We start from the raw sequence: 22,609 nt of genomic DNA, 5'->3' as shown, positions 1-22,609 counted from the left end.
CAAGGAGGTGGTTTGGTAGTAGAATGTGCATCCATGGGTTCAATCCCCTGGTACCACATCTGATGGAGAAATGCTCAGTTCACTCCCACTCAGAAAAATAAAAATAATAACATTTGAAAGCTGTTACTGTACTTTTTTTTTTTTTTAAAACCAGAAGGTGGGGGGGAGAGAAGGAGAGATACAGCCGCACCTCTCCACCACTTGTGAAGCTTACAAAGTGCATGGTAGTTCAGTGGGCTTAATTCAGGGTAAAGTGTGAGCTATCATCTGGCTCTGTTGTGGGTGTTTTTGGTAAATTGTGCTTTTCTACGAATTTGCACATTTTTATATTGTCCAATATATTGAGATAAAGTTAATTATAGTTATCTTTTTAATAATATTTTGGTGGTCTCTATGATAGTATGTCCTTTTTCATTTCTGTTCCCACTGATTTGTATTCTCTCTCCTGATTACTGTTTTCTGAGGGATTTAGCTGTTTCATTAAACCTCTCCCATAAACTTTTGACTTTAGTCATAATTTTAATGAAAATATACATATGTATAGATGGTTTTTTTTGATGAGAAAGACAGGAGGAAAAAGACCCAGACATCACTCTGGTACATATATTGCTAGGGTTTGAACTCAGGACTTGCAGGTATCTCTCTTTCTCTCTCCCTCACTATCTCCCCCTCCTTTCTTAATTTCTCTCTGTCCTATCCAACAAAAATGGGAAGAAAGGAAAAAAAAAGAAAGAAAAAGAAAGGCCACCAGGAGCAGGCCTCAGCAATAACCCTGGAGGCAAAACAAAAAAGACAAATTCAGACCAGAATTTGAGCTGTGACGTTGGGCTAATTTCTTACTGAAAGCTTTCTTTATTAAATTGTAATGGAATGCTCCATTAGACTGTTGAGGAGTAAATGAAACACAGTACAGGAAGTACCTGGATCATACATTTATAGAGATTATATTTTAAGATGTACATTATACCTTCAATCTGTGTTTAGTGTTTGGATTACTAGATTTTTTAAAAAATTATTTCTTTATTGGGGAATTAATGTTTTACATTCAACAGTAAATACAATAGTTTGTACATGCATAACATTTCCCAGTTTCCCATATAACAATACAACCCCCACTAGGTCTTCTGTCATCCTTCTTGGACCTGTATTCTCCCCACCAACCCACCCCAGAGTCTTTTACTTTGGTGCAATACGCCAATTCCATTTCAGGTTCTACTTGTGTTTTCTTTTCTGATCTTGTTTTTCAACTTCTGCCTGAGGATTACTAGATGTTTTATATGTGATATAAATGCTAAATCTAGAATATTTTATTTTTAATTAAGACTTCATCGCCTGATTCTTCAAATGAAAACTCCCCGACAACTCCCCCAGATGAACAGGGCCAAGGCGATGCTCCACCACAACTTGAAGATGAGGAGCCAGCATTCCCACATACTGACTTGGCAAAGTTGGATGACATGATCAATAGGTGAGCACACACACCCCCCCCCATGTGTATACCCCCATGTGTATAATACCCTGGAAAACGGCTGGGGAGACAGCATAATGGTTATGCAAAAGAGTTCATGCCTGAGGCTCTGAGGTCCCAGGTTCAATCCCCAGCCCAGCCATAAACCAGAGCTGAGCAGTACTCTGGTTGTTCTCTCTGTATCTCTCTCTCGTTAAAATGAAAAAAAGCAAACAAATAAAAAAAACACTAGAAAAGCAACTCAATTTGTCAGCAATGTGACTAATAGTGAATAAAAAGAAAGTAGACAGGAATATCACATTAACCACACTGTCTCCTTAATAGCTTATAAGATTAAATTCTTATTTAATTATTAGAGACAAATTGAGAGGAGATGGGGAGATAGAAAAGGAAAGATGCAAAGAGACAAATGTGCAATCCTGCTTCAACACTCACGAAGCTTTCCCTCTCCAGGTGGGGACCAGGGACTTGAACCCCAGGTCCTTGCACACTAATGTTTGCACTTAACCAGGTGCTCCACCACCTGGCCCCTGATAGCTTATGATTTCTTAGTCATTGGCAAGCACTTTGGAATCCATGATTCTTAATGAATTCTTTTTTTTTAAAGAAATGAAAGGTGGTAATAATGTCAACAAAGCTTTCAGATTAATGATGATGACTATAGTTGGTGTGTTTTCTGAAGTAGAATTGTATGTTACACACAGACACACACACACACACACACACACACACACACACACACACACACACACACACACACACTTGGTGGAGCCAGTGTCTCTACTTGGGCCAACTTTTTCATTCAGGTAAGAGAGAGATACCGTACGCCACAGCACCAGAATTTCCCCCAGTGCCATGGCATTACCCTGTGGTATCAGGACTCAAACCTGGGCCACATGCATATTAAGGCACATAAACCTACTTGGGCTTTGATTTCCCTTTTTGAGATTTTATGAAGATGTTTTTCTTAATAGTCTTATCGAATGTAAGGTTGCTGGATGACTTACATAATTTCAGATGACCCTGAAAGTTTTTTTAGGTCATAAAGAAGTTCCTCAGAGCCTGCCATTTGTAAACTTGACTAGTCTGATGTACTTAACCTTTTTGTTTTTTTTTTTAATTTTTAACTGGAGAGTAGTTAAGAATATTCTTTATATTTGTAGTACACAGCCTCTCCCCACCCCCATTTTATACTGCTCTTTCTTTCTCTGAATTAGAGCACTGCTCAGCTCTGGTTTATGATGATGCAGAGGATTGAACCTGAGATCTTTGGTGCCATGGGCATGAAAGTCCTGTCTTCCCAACCCTTAAACTCACTTTAGAAGAAGACTCCCTGAGGGCTGAAGAGAGAGTATAATGGTTATGTGAAAAGAGTTTTTTTTTTTTAAATATTTATTTTATTTATTTATTCCCTTTTGTTGCCCTTGTTGTTTTATTGTTGTAGTTATTATTGTTGTTGTCGTTGTTGGATAGGGCAGAGAGAAATGGAGAGAGGAGGGAAGACAGAGAGGAGGAGAGAAAGACACCTGCAGACCTGCTTCACCGCCTGTGAAGCGACTCCCCTGCAGGTGGGGAGCCGGGGTTCGAACCGGGACCCATATGCAGGTCCTTGTGCTTTGCGCCACCTGCGCTTAACCTGCTGCCCGACTCCCGAGTTGTTTTTTTTTTTAAACCAAAGTACTAAGCTCTAGCTGATGGTGGGGGGGAGGGGGAGTTTGAACCTGGGACTTTGGAGTCTCAGGCAGGAGAGTCTCTTTGCATAACAATTATGCTATCTATCCCCCCAAAAAAGACTTTCATATGCACCTGAGCCACCAAAGGTCTTCAGATCTTTAATAATGATTTAAAAGTTGTTTATAGGGACAATAGGTATTATGCTTAATCCCAGAAGACAGCCTTGTTTTAATATTTTCATGATGAGATAAATGTTTTGATTATAATTAGTAATTTGTTTTTAAGTGTCATACCTTTTTGGGTGTACAACCAATAATCTTAAAAAAAAACTTTTATTAAAACTTATAGGCCTCGATGGGTGGTCCCAGTTTTGCCGAAAGGGGAGTTAGAAGTACTTTTAGAAGCTGCTATTGATCTTAGTAAAAAGGGTAAGTTCCCATGATGTTTGTCCTATAATAAAGATAAAATTTGTGTATTTACAAGTAAAATAAATTACCTAATTTACATCTTAATTTTTAATGTTTTTTTAATTGAGAAAGACCAACGAGCCAGAGCACAAGTGTACCATATTGTGTATGCAGTGCCTTGCACATGGAAGACATAATGCTTTGCTTCTGAGTTACCTTCCTGCCCCAAACTTCAACCATTGTTTTAATATACAGAAAAGGTTGTTTTTTTTTTCCTTTTTTACCTTAAGAACACCTGGAAGATGAGGTTATGTTTTTGTTTTTAATATGCCAACAAAAAAGTTGTAATCAATTTAGGTGCAGTTGAATTTTTTTTTTTTTTTTAGCCAAAGGACTACTAATTCTGTGGTTTTTTTACTGGGGGGCGATTAATGATTTATAGTTGATGGTAATATAATAGTTGGTGCATGTGTAACATTTTTCACTTTCCTGCACAGCACTCTAGCTCCCCACCCAGGTCCTCCTTTACCGTCATGTTCCAGGACCTGAACATCCCCATCCCCCCAGAGTTCTTTACTTTTGTGCTATACACCATTCTATATTCATTTTTAAGACATTGGTAATTAAAACAAATGGCAGTAATGGCTTTTCCAAAATGGGTAGCCATGGAGATGTTATAAATAGGCATTGTAACGATAGAGAAAAGTTGAGAGAGTAAGGGGAGATAGGGAGAAAGACACTTGCAGACCTGTTTTGCAGCTTGTGAAGCATCCCCCTTGCAGGCAGGTAGCTGAGGGCTCAAACTCAGATCCTTGTGCGGGTCCCTGCGCTTATTAGTACTATGTGTGCTTAACTGTGTGTGTCACTACTCAGCCCTTATTATTATTACTCTATATTTAATATCTTAATTAAGTCTGTCTCAATCTATAGAATGACATTTCCTTTATGCCTTATTAATCTTATAAAAATTAATAAGCTGTGAAAATGATTACCAGGTTATTATTTTCCTCTTGACTTCTGAATATATTTGTCATTCAAGTAAATTAGTTGACTTTTCTGTTGGGTGTGTTTTAGTTCCTGACTGTACAGTGATAGGTGAGAATACACAAGGATATTTCATTTAATATAATTGACACATCCAGTTGCTGTTTCCTGCATACATCTTTTTTTTGGGGGGGCGGTCAAAATTTTAAAGCAAAGTTTAAGTTTCTCGTGTGGGTGAATCTGTTGCTAGATTTAAATATTACTTATTTTGTAGTGTGTGCGCTTAACCAGGTGCGCCACCGCCTGGCCCCTACTTACTTTGTACAATGAAAACCAGATAAGTGCTCAGGAGGTGGTGCAGTGACTAAGGCACTAGACTCTCAAGCATGAGGTCCTGAGATTGATCCCCAGCCGCACATGTACCAAAGTGATGTCTGGTTCTTTCTCTCCTGTCTTTCTAATAAGTAAATAATCTTTTTTTAAAAAAATAATGCTTTATGAGTTTTATAGGTTTTTATTTTTGTCACCAAGAGTTAAAGATAATTGTGTCTTTTTGTGTGGGTAGCGGCATATGGTTCTGTTGCATGAAATTAAGCAAAGATGTGGGAGAGCGTGGATGCTGAGACAGAAAGCAATTAATGAGGAAGACGGTTCATTTTACTCAGTGAAGCACAGTGAATATTTTCTAGTTATTTATCTCCTTTATCTTATAATTAGACATTGTAAAACAACTAGAGGACTATTTATTTACACTAATTTCTCTTCCTTTTCTTCAGGCCTTGATGTTAAAAGTGAAGCATGTCAAAGATTTTTTCGAGATGGGCTAACAATATCATTTACTAAAATCCTCACAGATGAGGCAGTGAGTGGCTGGAAATTTGAAATTCACGTGAGTCCTGATATGTATAGTCATACCTAGGATTATTTTCATATGTACTATAGATAATGTAATTGAACTATTAGCTGAATTAAAGAGTCTTAAAAATAAGACACTATAATTTATAACTTTTGTTGAAGGCAGCATGGTAATTTAGAATGAGATTTTAGAGTTTTTAGTGTAGTCTGTTTCCTGGTAAATCAAATTTTGACACCACATTTATTGAAAATACCTATCAGTTGTGAAGATCTCTTATTTTGTGTACTAGTGAAGGAAGAAAAATACCCTTGTTGGAGAATCTAATCTGCAATGGAAATGATCAATGTAGAGAAATACATTTGCCATAGAATAAAATGACAAATCTGTATGTCTTGGCATTTGGACTGATGAAATGTCACCCTCACCCCAAGTCTGAGTTTTTTGCTTATGTTAGGGAAGCACACAAAAGTTAAGTTGATATTTTTGTGTTGTGTGATAGAATCACAGTATTTTCTAAAATCTTCTGATTCATCATTGTAACTTTATAAAATAAGAAATGGAAATTTTAGGAGTACCAAAATTTTTAAGGAAGCTCAGGTAGCAATTATTGTACTGCTCGTTGGATGATTTATACATGGGGGGGGGGATGTTTGTTTTTACCAGAACACTGCTCAGCTCTGGTTTATAGTATTGCTTGGAATTGAACTTGGAACCTTTCATGCTTCAGGCATGAAAGCTTCTTTGCATAACTGTTATGCTGTCTCCCCAGTCTTTAATTTGTACACTGTTTAGAATTGTATGAGTTCCAAACAGAAAATGATGATTTGCATAAAGCAGCATCTACATAATTTTGTAAGCCATTGGAAATGGTTTTTGAAAGTAGAGGCCAGATGGTGGTGCACCTGGTTAAGTGCACACATTACTGTGCACAATGACCCAGGTTCAAGCCCCTGGTCCCCCCCACCTGCAGGGGGAAAGCTTCACAAGTAATAAAGCAGGGCCGCAGGTGTCTGTCCCTTTTTCTCTCTACTTCTTCCTCCCTTCTCAGTTTCTCTCTGTCCTTATCCAATAATAAATAAAAAAATTAAAATGTATAAATTATGGAACAAATACTATTGATAGTTCGTCTTCCTGAGATGAGTTTTGTCCCAGTATTAGTGAAATTAAACATAACTTAAACAATCAGTTTAAAACAGTGAAAGATTTCATTATAGTGCTATCAGTTAAGACCAGAAAATGGAGTTAGAATGTTGACTTTTTTTTTTAAGAACTTACGTATTTATTCATGAGAAAGATAGGTGAGAGAAAGAACCACACATTACTCTGGTACATGTGCTACCAGGGATTGAACTCGGGACCTCATGATAAACTTCCAGTGGTTTATCTACTATGCCACCTCCTGAATCATGAATGTTTCGATCTTTATAAATCACTATTTCCTGGGTGGGGGAGATAGGCTCCAAAGTCTCAGGTTCTATTTCTCACACCACCACAAGCCAGAGCTGAGCAGTACTCTAAAACAAACAAACAGACAAATCCCTTTTACCCCTTATATTACAGAGGTGTATCATCAACAATACTCATCGCCTGGTAGAGCTGTGTGTGGCCAAGCTGTCCCAAGATTGGTTTCCACTTCTAGAACTTCTCTCCATGGCCTTAAATCCTCATTGCAAATTCCATATCTACAATGGTACACGTCCCTGTGAATCTGTTTCCTCAAGTGTGCAGTTGCCTGAAGATGAGCTCTTTGCTCGTTCTCCAGATCCTCGATCACCAAAAGTATGTTGACTTTATGTTAAAAATTAAAATCAATGAACAGAAACAAAGATCTGGGATGGGGATGGGGATGGGGATGGGGCGTTGAGAGACTGAAGGGGGGGGACCCTGGTGCATGATGAAGAAAAGGGGTTTAAATTGGCAGTGGGAATGTTTTACAGAGACCTATCAAGGGGATGAGAAGTTCAGCATGTCAGCTGTAAACGATACCCCCCCCCATAAAAGTAATTTTAAAATATTAGTTATTAGATTATACCACATTGAGAAAACAACTTCATTAAGTTTTTTCTTTTCTTTGAAGCCAAGTTCTCATTGACTATTACTAGACTGAGTATATCTAATTGCTTAAACCCACATTGTAGCTAAAGGCATGGGGATATTAGTTTTAGACTAAATTTTAAAGATTTTTGTTTTATTGACTTACTTATTATTAGAGACAAAAGACTTTCATGCCTGGGGTACTTTTGTTTTCGCCGGGCTGACTTCACGGGCGGGAGACATAGACGACCAGAAACTCATGGTTGAGCTGAGAACACAAGTTTAGTCTTTATTCACGAGCGGGCAAACAGTCCAACACAGTGTGCTCCTCCATCTCTCTCCTCCGGCCGCAGTGTCTGGAACCCAGGAAGTATCTCGAATAGGGTAGGGGCGGGGAGAAGGGAGAAGCGCAGAACTAGCAAGGACTAAACTAAAATCTCCTGGAGGCAGGGGGAGTGAGACCAAACCAATGTAACAATAATCTAACCCCTTAGGTATTTTAAAGCTGACAGTTGCTCACTTGCATTGTGTGTTGCTTTGCCATGTGCACAACCCAGGTCAAGCCTGGCCTCCATCACATTGAAGGGAACTTTGGAGCTGGTTTCTTTCCTGCCCTCTCTCTTGCTCTTTCTATCTGGTAAAGTTAACCTGGAGTAGTGAAGCTCCAGAGGTGACAACCCCATTCTTTCCTGCACCCCCCAAAAAAAATTAAGTAGTCTCATAATGGTATTTATGAAATATAAGCATGGTATCTAACTCCATTTTTATCTACTATATTGGTGTGAATGTATAGTTGTGCCTTAGTGTTCTGTGTTGCAACTTTTAATGCTTTTACTTCTTCAGAGGTAGGATTATTATGAACAATATGCAATATTTTGTGGGGTTTTTATAACTGTTTTTACATATTCTTTTATTAAATTTCCTGTTTCTAGGCCATTTCAATCAAGAAATTATTTCAGATAGTAGGTTCTCCCCCCCCTAAAAGCATGAAGTTAATTCTTCTAATTATATTGCAGGGCTGGCTAGTGGATCTTCTCAACAAGTTCGGCACTTTAAATGGGTTCCAGATCTTACACGATCGTTTTATTAATGGATCAGCATTAAATGTTCAGATAATTGCAGCCCTTATTAAGTAAGTTATGTCTTAAAGTTAATATTCAGTGCACTATTGAAATTGCTATTATTAATTGATAAAAATTGATATTTTTTTCAGATAGTGATGTCTTCTTAAACAGAACTTGCTTTTTTTTTTATTATTAAGAGATATAGTCATGAGTGGTCAATCTTCATTGATTGTAAGAAATTAAATATTATGGCTAGGCTAGATAGCACAATGGCTATGCAGACAGACTCTCATGCCTGAGGCTCTTAGGTCCCAGGTTCAATCCCTCACACCAGAAGCCAGAGTTGAGTATGGCTATGGTATAATAATAATAATAACGATAATATTAATAATAAGAAATTAAATACTATAACAATTCCCATCTTTCTCGTTTTAGACCATTTGGACAATGCTATGAGTTTCTCACTCTTCATACAGTGAAAAAGTTCTTTCTTCCAGTAATAGAAATGGTCCCACAGTTTTTAGAAAATTTAACTGATGAGGAACTGAAAAAGGAAGCAAAGAATGAAGCCAAAAATGATGCCCTTTCAATGATTATTAAGTCACTGAAGAACTTAGCCTCCAGAGTTCCAGGACAAGAAGAAACCGTAAAAAATTTAGAAATATTTAGATTAAAAATGATACTAAGGTAAGCTATACCCCTTTTTAGGTAATTATTTATGTGAATGTTTAAAATCATATTTAACCCCAATTTTTCTAAATAGATTACTGCAGATTTCTTCTTTCAATGGAAAAATGAATGCGCTGAATGAGGTTAACAAGGTTATATCTAGTGTATCGTACTACACCCATCGACACGGTAACCCTGAGGAGGAAGAGTGGCTCACAGCTGAGCGAATGGCAGTGAGTCCTTTAGTTCTTTTATGAGTCCATCTGAAGCAACCATTAGTATAGCACTACTGAAAGTAACATTAACATTTAAAAAGAAAACATTGAAATTGGAGGAGTCTTTAAAATAATTTACAACACTTAATTTTGTAGGCTTCTTATAATAACATGGATTATTTAACCCAAATCATTTACAGTTGCTACATTTAAAAACTAATTATCTGAGTAAATGCTGGAGTAGAATCTTTTTTTTTTTTTTTTTTCAATGTTTTAGCATTTCTAATATATGGAAATATTTGTATATATTATGACAAATGCATATTGCATCCATGCATTATTTTTGAATGTTTTTTAACCATTGCTAATGTTTAAAAGTGTGAACAACTTTATGTATATATTAAAGTTTCTATATTTTGGTTTCTGCTTTGAAATAAGCTTGTCTTTTTTAAAAATTACATTTAGGAATGGATACAGCAGAATAATATCTTATCCATAGTATTGAGAGACAGTCTTCATCAGCCACAGTATGTAGAAAAGCTAGAGAAGATTCTTCGTTTTGTCATCAAAGAAAAAGCTCTGACCTTACAAGACCTTGACAATATTTGGGCAGCACAGGTAAGGAATTTTAAATGATGACTATTTGATTACTTACATGAAGATGCTAGAAAAAATTTTAAATGTAGTCATTGTGAGATGAGTCTTGAATTGCTGGTTTACAATATTCTTTCCTAGTATGTGTAAGTGCTTGTTATTTACTGACATAACTTTTTGAAATAGTAATGTTTTGAGAATAAAAATAATCCCACTACTTTGGAAAAGGCCGACAATTTGTAAATAATGAAAGTATAAGATGCTCATAAGTTTGTTTCTTCGTAAACTTTAATACATAAGAAACTTGTCTCAGGAGATTTATATAACTCTGAATTATCACCAGATTATTTATGGATGCTTCTTGTCAAGCAGGATTCAGATGAATTACCAGAGTATCCATTAGCCATGTGTATCAGGAAATATAGCTATTAAATTCTTGATGACAACTTAAAATGTTAGGGTTTTTAAAAAAAATGTCACATAGGGCAGTCGGGTGGTAGCGCAGAGGGTTATGCACAGATGGTGCAAAGACCGATGTAAGGATTCCGGTTTGAACCGCCTCCCCCCCCCCCCATCCCCACCTGCAAGGGGGGTTGATTCACAAGCGGTGAAGCAGGTCTGCAGGTGTCTGTCTTTCTCTCTTCCTCACTGTCTCCCCCTCCATTTCTCTTCTGTCCGATCCAACAACGACATCAATAACAACAATAATTTAAAAAAAAAACAAAAAAAAACAAGGGCAACAAAAGGGAAAATAAATATTAAAAAAAAGAAAAGGAATTTTTAAAAATGTTACATAGTTAGAATAAAGGCTGTTGGAACACATTATTAATAGATATCCTATTTATCTGCTGATCACATTCTAGTATACCATGATGTTCTGTTTTTGTTTGGTTTTTAATAGGCAGGAAAACATGAAGCCATTGTGAAGAATGTACATGATCTACTGGCAAAGCTGGCATGGGATTTTTCTCCTGAACAACTTGATCATCTTTTTGACTGCTTTAAGGTAATAGTGAGCAGTAAAGCATTATGTTTGCATTTCTAATATAGAATTAGTACTTTGGATAACGGTGTTAAGTAATTTCTAATATGAAGGAAGTGGCTATTTTCCAGCCCAAAATGTCAGTACTGAGGTGAGAAACCCTAACCTGTGACAGTCACCTGTAAACAGAGATTGTTCTTTTTTCTTGGAGCTTACATCAGTCTTACAAATAGTGCTACTCCTTCTGAGACCACATAAACAGTGCTGTTCCCAGCTACATTGTTTTTCTGATGAATATAACTGATTTGGTGACACTTAAACAGTGACAACTAAATAAGTATTTTCATGTCATTTAAAACGTTTTTCCTTGCGTCTGAGGAGATTCTGCAAGGTTGTAGAGTGCAGGACTTGTAAGCGGACGATTCCTTGTGCGGTCCCTAGCATTCTATTTACCCTGGTAATGCTCTGGTTGTGTCGTCAATAAATAAAATCTTAGAGAAATAAATAAATCCTTAAAATATTTTTCCAGGCCAGTTGGACAAATGCAAGTAAAAAGCAACGTGAAAAACTGCTTGAACTGATACGTCGCCTCGCAGAAGATGATAAAGATGGTGTGATGGCACACAAAGTACTGAACCTCTTGTGGAACCTGGCGCACAGTGATGATGTGCCTGTAGACATCATGGACCTGGCTCTTAGTGCCCACATAAAAATACTAGATTATAGTTGCTCCCAAGTAAGGGTTTGTTCTTATTTTAAGGCACTTCACTTTTTAGATGGCTTAGTTACAGAATAATGCTGGGTTATTCTGACCTTGTGATTTTTTAAAATAATATTCAAGGATCAACATCATTTAAGTCTGTCTCATGAAGTAATTAGGTCTCTGTACCATCTAAGAAGCATTTTTAGTCTTTTATGAGAAAGTATAACCAAAACAAGGTTATCTAGTGTAGCTTGTCCGGTGTGTAGCGCTAAATTAGAATTTCAAATAGATTATAAATTATTAATTCCAACTAGGAACTATAGAGGTAAGAGAGATTTCCTAAACCGTAAAATACTTAGTACCTCCACTGTGTACAAATCATACAATAGCTTCCCTGCATTCTAGCTTGTATTGTAACATGTATTCCACTTAACACATAGTAAAATGAACATTGTTAAATGATTTTCCAGTTTAAGATTTGGCTATACTCACATTTTAAAATTCAGGTTAGAGAATGGGGGGTAGATACTATAATAGGACAGTGGGTAGATAGCATTATGATAATACAAAGAGACACTTATGCCTGAGGATCTGAAGTCCCAGGTTCAGTTCCCCATACCACCACAAGCCAGAGCTGAGCAATACTCTGGTTTAAAAAACAAACAAAAAAAACCTCAAGTTACCAACTAGTAAATCTAAGTGTGTGTGTCTCATTTAAATGCTGTGCAGTTTTTAGTTATGCTTGCTTGTGACAGTAGACTATAGTTACATTTATTCTATTAAGTAGTGTAATAACCTTGGGTCTGCTAATGTGACTCAGTGGTAGAGTACATGCTTTCCATGTAAAGAGCTCCTAGGTTTGATCTCTTGTAGCACAAACAAAACAAGAACCATGAGTTTAAATTACTTAAACAGAGACATAGAAACTAATCCCAGCAGCATTGTATAGTGCACAAACCTGCATTTCTGATGACTTGATTCATGGGAAAGAATAATGTAAACAAGAGTAAAGAAAGCATTGTCTTTAAAATGAGTTTGAGTTTATAACATTTTTAATTTTTAACTGCTGTGTCTAGTCCTTTCTCCATATGTGTGTGTGTGTGTATGTGTGTATTTTGACTTTTTAAAAACTTGCTGCTATACCATTATTATTTTTTTATAAAATGCAAAATGCTGTCGGTTCCTTGCTATGCTAGAAGACAAACCCCTATAGAATGATGAGTAAGTTTCCTTTTACTGTTTTTAAGTTTTGTGGGTTTTTTGGTAATTTTTATTTATAAAAAGGAAACACTGACAAAGACCATAGGATAAAAGGGTTACAGCTCCACACAAGTCCCACCACCAGAACTCCATATCCCATCCCCTCCCCCGATAGCTTTCCTATTCTTTATCCCTCTGGGAGTATGGACCCAGGGTCATTATGGGGGTGCAGAAGGTGGAAGATCTGGCTTCTGTAATTGCTTCCCAGCTGAACATGGGCGTTGACAGGTAGATCCATACTCCCAGCCTGTCTCTCTCTTTCCCTAGTGAGGCGGGGCTCCAGGACACATTGGTGGGGTCGTCTGCCCAGGGAAGTCCATTTGGCATCATGGTAGCATCTGGAACCTGGCGGCTCAAAGAAATGATTATAACATATAAAGCTAAACAAATTGTTGACTAATCATGAACCTAAAGGCTAGAATATTGCAGATGAAGATTTGGGGGTCTCCATTTTATAGTTAGTTAGTAAGCCTATTTTAGTTATATTCCAAAGGGCCCATGACTATACTAGTTTTTGTTGTTTTTCCTGAGCCTGACATCTGATATGCAGGTGGATCCAAGTTACTGTCTGGGGAGATGATGTCATGATTGGAAAAAGGACCAGAAAGCTGGATCAGGGAAGAGAGTAGCTCCCAAATATGGGAAAGGTGTATAAATATTATTGACTGTAAACCCCATCAATTTGATGTGATCTGGGCCCCATATTCAGCTTAGAAGCCTATGTGACTTCTGCATCCCTGTAGATCTGAGCTCACGTTCTTCAGTCATGAGTAGGAATGTTCCAAGTTGCCCCAGTTTCAGGACTCATTTTCCTCAGCTGGGAGATAGAGTATGTTGTCCAGCCTCCCTTCGGAGGATGGAACATTCTCTACCATTGTTGATCCATGTTGAGGGCAAGGTCCTATTAGTGCAAAATATATACCTGAAAGCAAAAGTGCACAATAAATAGTTTGCATTGAGTCAATATATGCAGCAAGCAAGTAGAAAGACTTTAAAAGGCACCATAAAGTTCCTAATGAAATAATGTCTACTTAGATAACTCTCCTCACCTACTTCCTATTACACTTCCCTCAGTCACTTCAAAGCTAACCTTATCAAAGCAAGGACTGCAAAGGCTGAATAAGGGCAAGAGACTGATATTCTTTAACAATGACTCTTTAGGTCACTATCAGGCCACCCCATCAGCCGGGGCCCTATTTGGGGAGTCCTGAGATTCCCAAACAGACATGATGGGCCTAAACCTGGAGTAAATCCCTCTCTCCATTGTTATCAGGAACAACAGAATAGACCCCTTTGTGGGCCCCCATAGGACCTTGCCCTCAACATGGATTAAATTTCATTTTATTTTCACTAAATCTTGTGTAGTGTAGTATCTCAAAGCATTGAATAAAACAAAATGCTTACCTCCTTGCAAACTTTTATATGAGGTGCTAGAGCTTGAACTCAGTCTCATACACATGCTCTAGTCCTGAGCCACCCCCAAGCCATATTTTACCTTACTGTATATTATTACTGTTGAGAGTGAGAACACAGTGTAGAAACAGAACACAAAGCACTGCTTTATCATCTGTGATGTTTTGTCTGCTACTTTCATGTACCAGGGATTGAGCCAGTCTCACTTACGAAAGGTGAGCATTCTACTGAGCCATCTTCCAGCCCCCTGGCAAGTTTTTAACCAAACATTCTGTTAGTGTGCCTGACACTGTATGTACACACTGTATGTAGATATGAGACCATGCAGTATCTCCCTCTACACCACCAAGTCTGTAATAATGAGCCTATATGATAGTGTACTCCTTGGAGTTTGGTTAGTATGAAATAAAAGCACATTGGGATGGGTTTCTTTTTTTTTTGTTTTTGGTTTTTGCCTCGAGTGTTATTGCTGGGGCTTGGTGCCTTCACTACGAATCCACTACTCCTTGAGACTTTTTTTCCCTTTTGTTGCCCTTGTTGTTTATTGTCTTTGTTGTTATTTCTGTCGTTGGATAGGACAGAGAGAAATCGATATAGGAGGGGAAGATGGGAAGAGAAAGATAGACACCTGCAGACCTGCTTCACTGCCTGTGAAGCACCCCCCCACACACAGGTGGGGTGCCAGGGCCTCAAACAAGGATCCTTGTGCTGGTCCTTGCGCTTTGTGCCACCTGCACTTAACCCACTGTGTTACCGTCTGGTCCCCATCAGGCTGTTTTTTAAAGCAAGCTTTACTACAGCTACAAATAATATGTGTAATAGCAATCTCACAAAAAGGGCTTTGCTTGTAATTTTCAAAATAATTTGAGTGTCAAAATACTTCTATATGAACTTTAAAATTGTTTGTTTAAGGACCGTGACACACAGAAGATCCAGTGGATAGATCGCTTTATAGAAGAGCTTCGTACAAATGACAAGTGGGTCATTCCTGCACTGAAACAAATTAGAGAAATTTGTAGTTTGTTTGGTGAAGCACCTCAGAATTTAAGGTAAAGCTTTTAACAGAAATTTCATTGTTTTCATTCTTGTAATGTTGAAAAGGAACAACTATTAGTAAAAAGGTTACAGTGATATGATGGGAGGCTAGGAAGTGGAGCAAGAATGTGCCATTGTCACATCTGCCTTAATTTTATTCTATAAGGTACATCATAACTAGTGATAAAATATCACCAGTCAATTTGAGAATATTACCTTCAGGTTTTTGGTTCAGAATTATTTCCAGCAAATATGCCAGACAGTTTCATGGCATATATTGCCATATATATTTTATATCATCCCCTCATTTCATTTTCTCATTCCTATTTCATTTTCCTCTTTACTCAGTATCCAACCTTTAATCCCTTGCTATATATGTTAGTAGATCATTATTTCCTTATGTTCACTTCGGAAATTCACTATTTTAACTTTGAAATACCATACTAGATGCTTTTAAAGTGCAGTAAGTGTCTTCTTGAATAGTTGCAGTTAATTTTAAAATATAGATTAATTAAGTACATTAAGTTTCCTTTATCTGCTAAATTCTGGTTATGGGATTAATTTATCCTTTAGTTTCTTAGTTGTAAGAGTTGGACCTGGTAAGATACTAGGAAAAAATATGATTAGAATAGTAGGAATAATCACAATGAAGTTGTGATTCTTGAGTGTGAACTCATTTGTCATGCACTTTAAAATTCTCTGGATTCAAGCAATGTCTAATGTGTAAAATGAAATTACTACAATACCCTTACAGCTTTAGATTGCTATGATTATGCTTAAGAGAGTCGAGAAAGTCATATGTATATTTGGTTTTGACAGTTAAACTTTAGTCTCGTTTTTTCAATGTGGAAAAGAAGTAATGACATTGAGAAAGCTCGGAAATGGTAGAGAATATTCAGATACATAGCAGTGACACTTTTTTTTTGTTTAATATTTTTATTTATTAATGAGAAAGATAAGAGGAGAGAGAGAAAGAACCAGACATCACTCTGGTACATGTGCTGCCGGGGATTGAACTCAGGACCTCTTGTTTGAGAGTCCAATGCTTTATCCACTGCACCGCCTCCCGGACCACAGCAGTGACACTTTTTTGAGGGGCATGTTTTCATTATATTTAGTTCACTGTGTATAATACCTTCTACTTTTTTTTAGATTGTTTCATTTGTTCACTTCAGATAAGACACAGTAGCTTACATATTTTGTGGCTTCATTGCCACCAAATAATGCCTCCAAGAATCTCTCGGTTTTGGCAAAGTTATTAGCAAATAAATTTGGCAGTAAGCAGAATGTCTTTCTGGTGATACCTTTGGCAGATTTGGCTATAAACCAGTTGTCCCAGAATGTATTTTGAATGGCTACTAAATAAAATTCTACTCAAGATATTTTCTTTGATTAAGTACTTCACAACAGCTAGTTTAATCTATATGATACCAATCTTGCAAGGGATTTTTACAGTTCTGGAAATAATGTAATTTTTTGCAAGTATTTTGGTACTACTAGAGTGTAGTGGAAATCAGTCATTGAATTGTAGAACCCTAATGTGTGAAATTAGAGTGTATTAATGTTTTTCATGTAGAATAAGAATCATGGAATTAGTTTTAACATTAGTGCCCCCTTATCAGTGGGAAGCAATAGATTTCAAGATACTCCCCACCTGAAACTGCAAATAATACCAACCCTGATATACTTCTCCCCCCCTTTGAAAAAAGTTCAATTTATAAATTAGGTAAATAGAATTAACAATAACCCCTAATAATAAGACAGTGCATTAGTAACATTATACTGTAATCAGAGTACTGTGTATGTGTGCTCTTTCTACTCAACTTATTGTGTCTTCTGAGTAACTAAAATTGGGAAGCGAAACCACAGATAAGGGGAGAGATTCTGCTGTATTTTCTTGAACTTGATTATATAAGTGGCTAAATTATTTTATGCAAGGAAATCATTAGAATTGTAAATGAATAGTTAAGAATTTAGATTGTATAAGCTTTTTTGTTTATAAACAGAATTTAATTGCCTAATTATATTGTTAAGTTCTTCTCGTTTCAGTCAAACTCAGCGAAGTCCCCATGTATTTTACCGTCATGATTTAATCAATCAGCTTCAGCACAATCATGCCCTAGTTACTTTGGTAGCAGAAAACCTTGCAACTTATATGGAAAGCATGAGACTGTATGCTAGAGGTATGTATTGTAAGCCGACATTATGGAAAATAGCAGCAGTTTCTCTTTCCAGTGCTATGGCAAGATAAGTTTTATGATTTGTGTTCCTTTATGGGCTTGTGATCTATTTTTCCTCTGAAATTTATGCACTCTAAATTCTAGGTGTGCAGGGTAAAGCTTTACCAAATGGTTACTTTCCCTGCTCTTTGTGAAATTGATTTCTTTTTTTTTTTTTTTGGAAATAAGTGATTCACCGGGCAGTTGTCACCAGTCATCCCACCATCAACTTAGTTCCTCCTCCAACCATTGTTCTTTGGGTGTCCTGTGTGTCCGTCCTCCCCCCCCAATAGTCTTGGCCTTGCTGCTTTTTCTTTCCTGACTGGAAGCTTTGCCTGTTGGCTCTATAGTTGCGATATTTGCAGAATAGCTTTCTTGTACTTGACTCATTTTCAGCCTTTACTTCCTTATTACCTCCCACCCTTATCAAGACAACTTATTATCTGTGTACTGTCTTCTTTCATAGTTACTAAGAACTACACATTAGTTCTATTATCTTAAATCCATGTTTTATTAATGGCTTCATATTTTATGAATTAAAAATCTTACAAGATTAGAGAGGGGAAGCCATAATTGAGGTGTTTGCATTGGTTTGCAAAGTTGAAATTACTTTAACTTGAGAAACTGTTCCCTATGATTTCAGCAACTGGGTTTTGTTTGTTTCGTTTCTGACCAGACCACCACTCAGCTTTAGTGATATGGCACCAGGGATTGAACCTGGGACCTGTCACATGCAAATTCTGTGCGCTACCCACTGTGTCATCTTCCCAAGCCCTTCAACAGCCAGGTTGTTTAACAGACTCTACTACTCAACTCTGGTTTGTGGTGGTGCTAGGAACTGGACCTGGGACATGGGAGCCTCAGACCTAAAGTCTTTTGCATAGTCACTAGGTTATCTCCTTAGCCTAACAGCCAGCTTTTAAGTACTTGCCATACATGGTTCTGTTTATGCTCTTTTGCCTTTCTTTCTGATTGTGTGTATAGTTGGGTTCTTAATGCATACTCCTCAGACGAACACCAAATGAATAAACCATCCCACTCTCCAAGAGCCATCTTGTTGGCCCTTAACTATTGAAAGAAAATTTTATGTTGGCAGTGTATAAAATCGAACGTAGTTGTTACTGAAAGTTACCTGTTAACAGTAGCCTATGGTATACATTAAAAATGAGGATATTTCTTTTTTCTTTTTTTTTATATTTTACTTATTCCCTTTTTTTGCTCTTGTTATTTTATTGTTGTAGTTATTATTGTTGTTGTTGGATAGGACAGAGAGAAATGGAGAGAGGGAGGGGAAGACAGAGAGGAGGAGAGAAAGACACCTGCAGACCTGCTTCACCACCTGTGAAGCGACTCCCCTGCAGGTGGGGAGCCGGGGTTCGAACCGGGATCCTTATGCTGGTCCTTGTGCTTTGCGCCACCTGCGCTTAGCCCGCTGCACTACAGCCCGACTTCCAAAAATGAGGATATTTCTAATGACTGTGAAGAATATCGAATTCCGGGGCGAGGGAGATAACATAATGGTTGTGCAAAAAGACTTGTGTCCGAGGCTTCTAAGTCCCAGGTTCAGTGCCCTGTCCCACCATCAGCCAGAGCTAAGCAGTTCTCTGGTTAAAGAAAAAAGAATGTTGAATTCCCAGTTTCTTCATATTATTGAATAAAATTAAATGTATTTCCATATACAGTTGAGATAAATATAATTATTGCTAATTTTGCTGTCTTTCCATCTATCAACTCTGGATCCTCTTAGACAATTAGGTTATAGAGCTAGGTAAGCATTCTAAGTAAGCATCAGACAGCTGAAAGGCGCCTAGCAGCTGTTTCAGGCAGTGATTTGTATTTTATTATTTCCAATTTTTTATTAGTGATCAAATAATGGTTTACAGGGTTATATAGTTCGAAGTCACACCTATCATCAGAGTTATGTACATAACCCACCACCACCATAGTTCTCAAAAAGTCTTAGATATAGTTTGGTAACTGGCATTTAAATTTCCTCAGGCAAGGATTAAAACAATTCTGGGATTTTTATTTATTTATTTTTTAACCAGAGCACTACTCAGCTCTGGTTTTTGGTAGCAGCAGCTATTGAACCTGGGACCTTGGAGCAGTAGCATAACCATTATGCTGTCTCCCTGCTCCCAGGCAACAATCTTATATCATCTCAGAACAGTAATAGTCTTGTATCCATGTGATTTATATTCTGTACCAAATAGAGCCAAAATCTGAAAGAAACACAGACACTAAGAATTTTGGGATCAGGTTTTTTTTTTTTTAATTGTTATTTAATGTTATTTACTTATTTATTGTATAGAGACAGAAATCAAGAGGGGAGGGGAAGATATAGATAAAGTGAGAGAGACACCTGTAGTACTGCCTCACCAGTCATGAAACTTCCATCCTGCAGGGGCTTGGACCTGGTTCACTGAAAATTGCAACATGCCTGCTCTACCAAGTACACCACCACCTGGTCCCTGTGCTCAGTTTAATATAGCTCAGGGGTTTTGTTTGTTTTTAATTATGATCTCATCTCTTGCTAATACATAACCTTCAAAGATGCCAATTCAGTCTTTCTCCTAAATGGAGTTATACAAATCATACGTGTTTCAGTGCTAATTTAATTTACTTAATTTGCAGTTTTCTTCGTTTTATTTAATTTCATTGCCAGAAATTAGAAACTTTGCTATCAGGGCACTCAAGAAATTGTGCATGTGTAGTTAAGCCTCACTAGAGTTTTCTTCTGTTTGATACTAGTCAAATTCTACATAATTTCCTAATGTGTGTTTAATGGTCACAAAAAATGTCCTCAAGCCTTTACTCATATTTCCAGACAGACCCCCAAATATGCATAGTCTCATTCCCTAAACTTGAAACATTTCCCAAACATTAGCTAACTGCATGACTTTTGGACAAATTATTTATTCTAGAACAATGTTCGACACAATAAGTTCCTGAATATTTTTTGCTATTGATATAGTCCCCTGAATTCATTGATAGCAGAGTCTGTTTCTCATAACTAACTTTAATGCATTTCCTTTTTTATTACAGTGCTTTTTTTAATTAATACTGATCAGTCCACAGTCATCTAAAATGTGGAGGGGGAAACAACTTTAAAGCTAGTAAAAAATATATTCAGGGAGTCGGGCTGTAGCACAGCGGGTTAAGCGCAGGTGGCGCTAAGCACAAGGACCCGTATAAGGATCCTGGTTCAAGCCCTGGCTCCCCACCTGCAGGGGTGTCGCTTCACAAGCAGTGAAACGGGTCTGCAGGTGTCTTATCTTTCTCTCCCTCTCTCTGTCTTCCCCCTCCCCTCTCCATTTCTCTCTGTCCTATCCAAAAACAATGACAACAATAATAACTACAACAATAAAACATCAAGGGCAACAAAAGAGAATAAATAAATAAAAATAAATATAAAAATATTTAGAAAAAATATATATATATTCAAATGAACTTTACATAGCATGAGATGAGATCACTTCTATAGTAACAAGTCACTAATTTCTAAGTTTTCAACTCTAAAGGTGATTATGGGTTTTGTTTATAAGTATTTAACCAGTATTAGGTATTTGTCCTCTATATTTTAGCTCCACTAGCTTGTTCACTTTTGGAAGGGGAAAAACATTTCCTCTTTTTAAAGTTTTTTTATGGGAGGGGCAAGATTATGGCTTATGTGGTTGAGCACACGTTACAATGCTCAAGGACCCAGGTTCAAGCCCGTGGTCCCCACCCGAAAGGGATAAGCTTTGCCAAGTGGTTAAGCAATATTACAGGTGTGTCTGCTTATCTTTCCCTATTTTTCCCCCTTCCTCTCAGTCTCTCTCTGTCTCTGTCTAGTAAATAAAATGTTTTTAATGGGAATTTTTTTTTAAGTTTTTTATGGGAGCCAAATTGGTGGCTCACCCAGTAGAGTATACATATTGCTATGTAAGAACTTGGATTTTAAAAAATGGTGACTTCACCGTTTTCAGCCGATCTTGGAGGGACCTTGAAAAATCCATGTTAGGAGAAATAAGTCAGAAACAGAAGGATGAATATGGGATGATCTCACTCTCAGGCAAAAGTTGAAAAACAAGATCAGAAGAGAAAACACAAGTAGAACCTGAACTTTAATTGGCATATTGCACCAAAGTAAAAGACTCTGGGGTGGGGGGGTGGGGTGGGGAGAATACAGATCCAAGAAGGATAACAGAGGACCTAGTGGGGGTTGTATTGTTATATGGGAAACTGGGGAATGTTATGCATGTAGAAACTATTGTATTTACTGTTGAATGTAAAACATTAATTCCCCAGTGGGGGGGGGGAAGAATGAAAATTAGGGAGCTCCTTCAAGGTAATAAATAAATAAATAAATAAATAAGAACTTGGGTTTACAAGGGCAACAAAACGGGGAAAAAATAAAATTTCAAAAATAAAATTTAAAAAAAACTTGGGTTCAAGCTCCCTACCCTCTATCTGTCCTATCAAATAGAGAGTATATTTTAAAACAGGAAAAGGAAAACCCGACGAGATTTGTTGTGCCTGCACTGAGCCCCAGTAATAATCCTGGTGACAATTAAAAAAGAGAAAAGAAATTACCAGGATGATAAGGCTCTTCCAGGGAGCATTAAGAGAAATAACTTGTGGAGCTGAGTATGCAGAAGGCCCTGCGAGCCTATCTAGCTGCACAGGAGAGTGACTGAAATGTCATTGGCTGGTCCCTCAAAGAGCCATTCATAGTGTTCTAATGATGGGGCCTTTATAGCTTCATTGTATAAAGTGGCATTCTGTATTACTCTTAACGTCCTAAATGGAAATCGGTGATACTTGATTTTTTTTTTTTTTTAAACATTTTATTTTCTGTGAAGACATTTTGAAATGAATTTGAAAAGTTTCTCATTAGTTCACATTAACATACCACTCAAGAGTTTTAGGCTTTAATAACAAATTGCTTCATTGTGTATGAAGATTGAACACAGCTGTTAGGATGAACAGCATTTGATAGTACATGTAATAGGTTTTTATTTTATATAAAAAGGAAGTTGATTTTTTAGGA

The 22,609-nt window shown here is 37.2% G+C and overlaps 1 protein-coding gene across 4 annotated transcripts in view; it reads left to right on the top strand.

The window, feature by feature from the left end:
• USP9X (ubiquitin specific peptidase 9 X-linked) overlaps positions 1-22,609 on the top strand; it is a 106,568-nt gene that overhangs the window by 41,735 nt on the left and 42,224 nt on the right. For 3 of the 4 annotated variants that reach the window (XM_060182595.1, XM_060182596.1, XM_016187266.2), the window contains exons 3-14: positions 1,323-1,468; positions 3,491-3,570; positions 5,310-5,422; positions 6,950-7,168; positions 8,440-8,555; positions 8,923-9,174; positions 9,251-9,389; positions 9,837-9,989; positions 10,867-10,971; positions 11,477-11,683; positions 15,236-15,372; positions 17,393-17,541. In XM_060182595.1, coding sequence (XP_060038578.1) covers positions 1,323-1,468; positions 3,491-3,570; positions 5,310-5,422; positions 6,950-7,168; positions 8,440-8,555; positions 8,923-9,174; positions 9,251-9,389; positions 9,837-9,989; positions 10,867-10,971; positions 11,477-11,683; positions 15,236-15,372; positions 17,393-17,541 — 1,816 coding nt within the window. The remainder of the gene's footprint in view (positions 1-1,322; positions 1,469-3,490; positions 3,571-5,309; positions 5,423-6,949; positions 7,169-8,439; positions 8,556-8,922; positions 9,175-9,250; positions 9,390-9,836; positions 9,990-10,866; positions 10,972-11,476; positions 11,684-15,235; positions 15,373-17,392; positions 17,542-22,609) is intronic. The other variant, XM_007521105.3, reaches the window with a different exon arrangement.

Source organism: Erinaceus europaeus, chromosome X (genome assembly GCF_950295315.1).
Source record: "Erinaceus europaeus chromosome X, mEriEur2.1, whole genome shotgun sequence".
Classification (NCBI taxonomy): Eukaryota; Metazoa; Chordata; class Mammalia; order Eulipotyphla; family Erinaceidae; genus Erinaceus; species Erinaceus europaeus.
The sequence above is the reverse complement of the archived record's forward strand: the minus strand, read 5'-3'. Positions and strand labels throughout refer to the sequence as shown.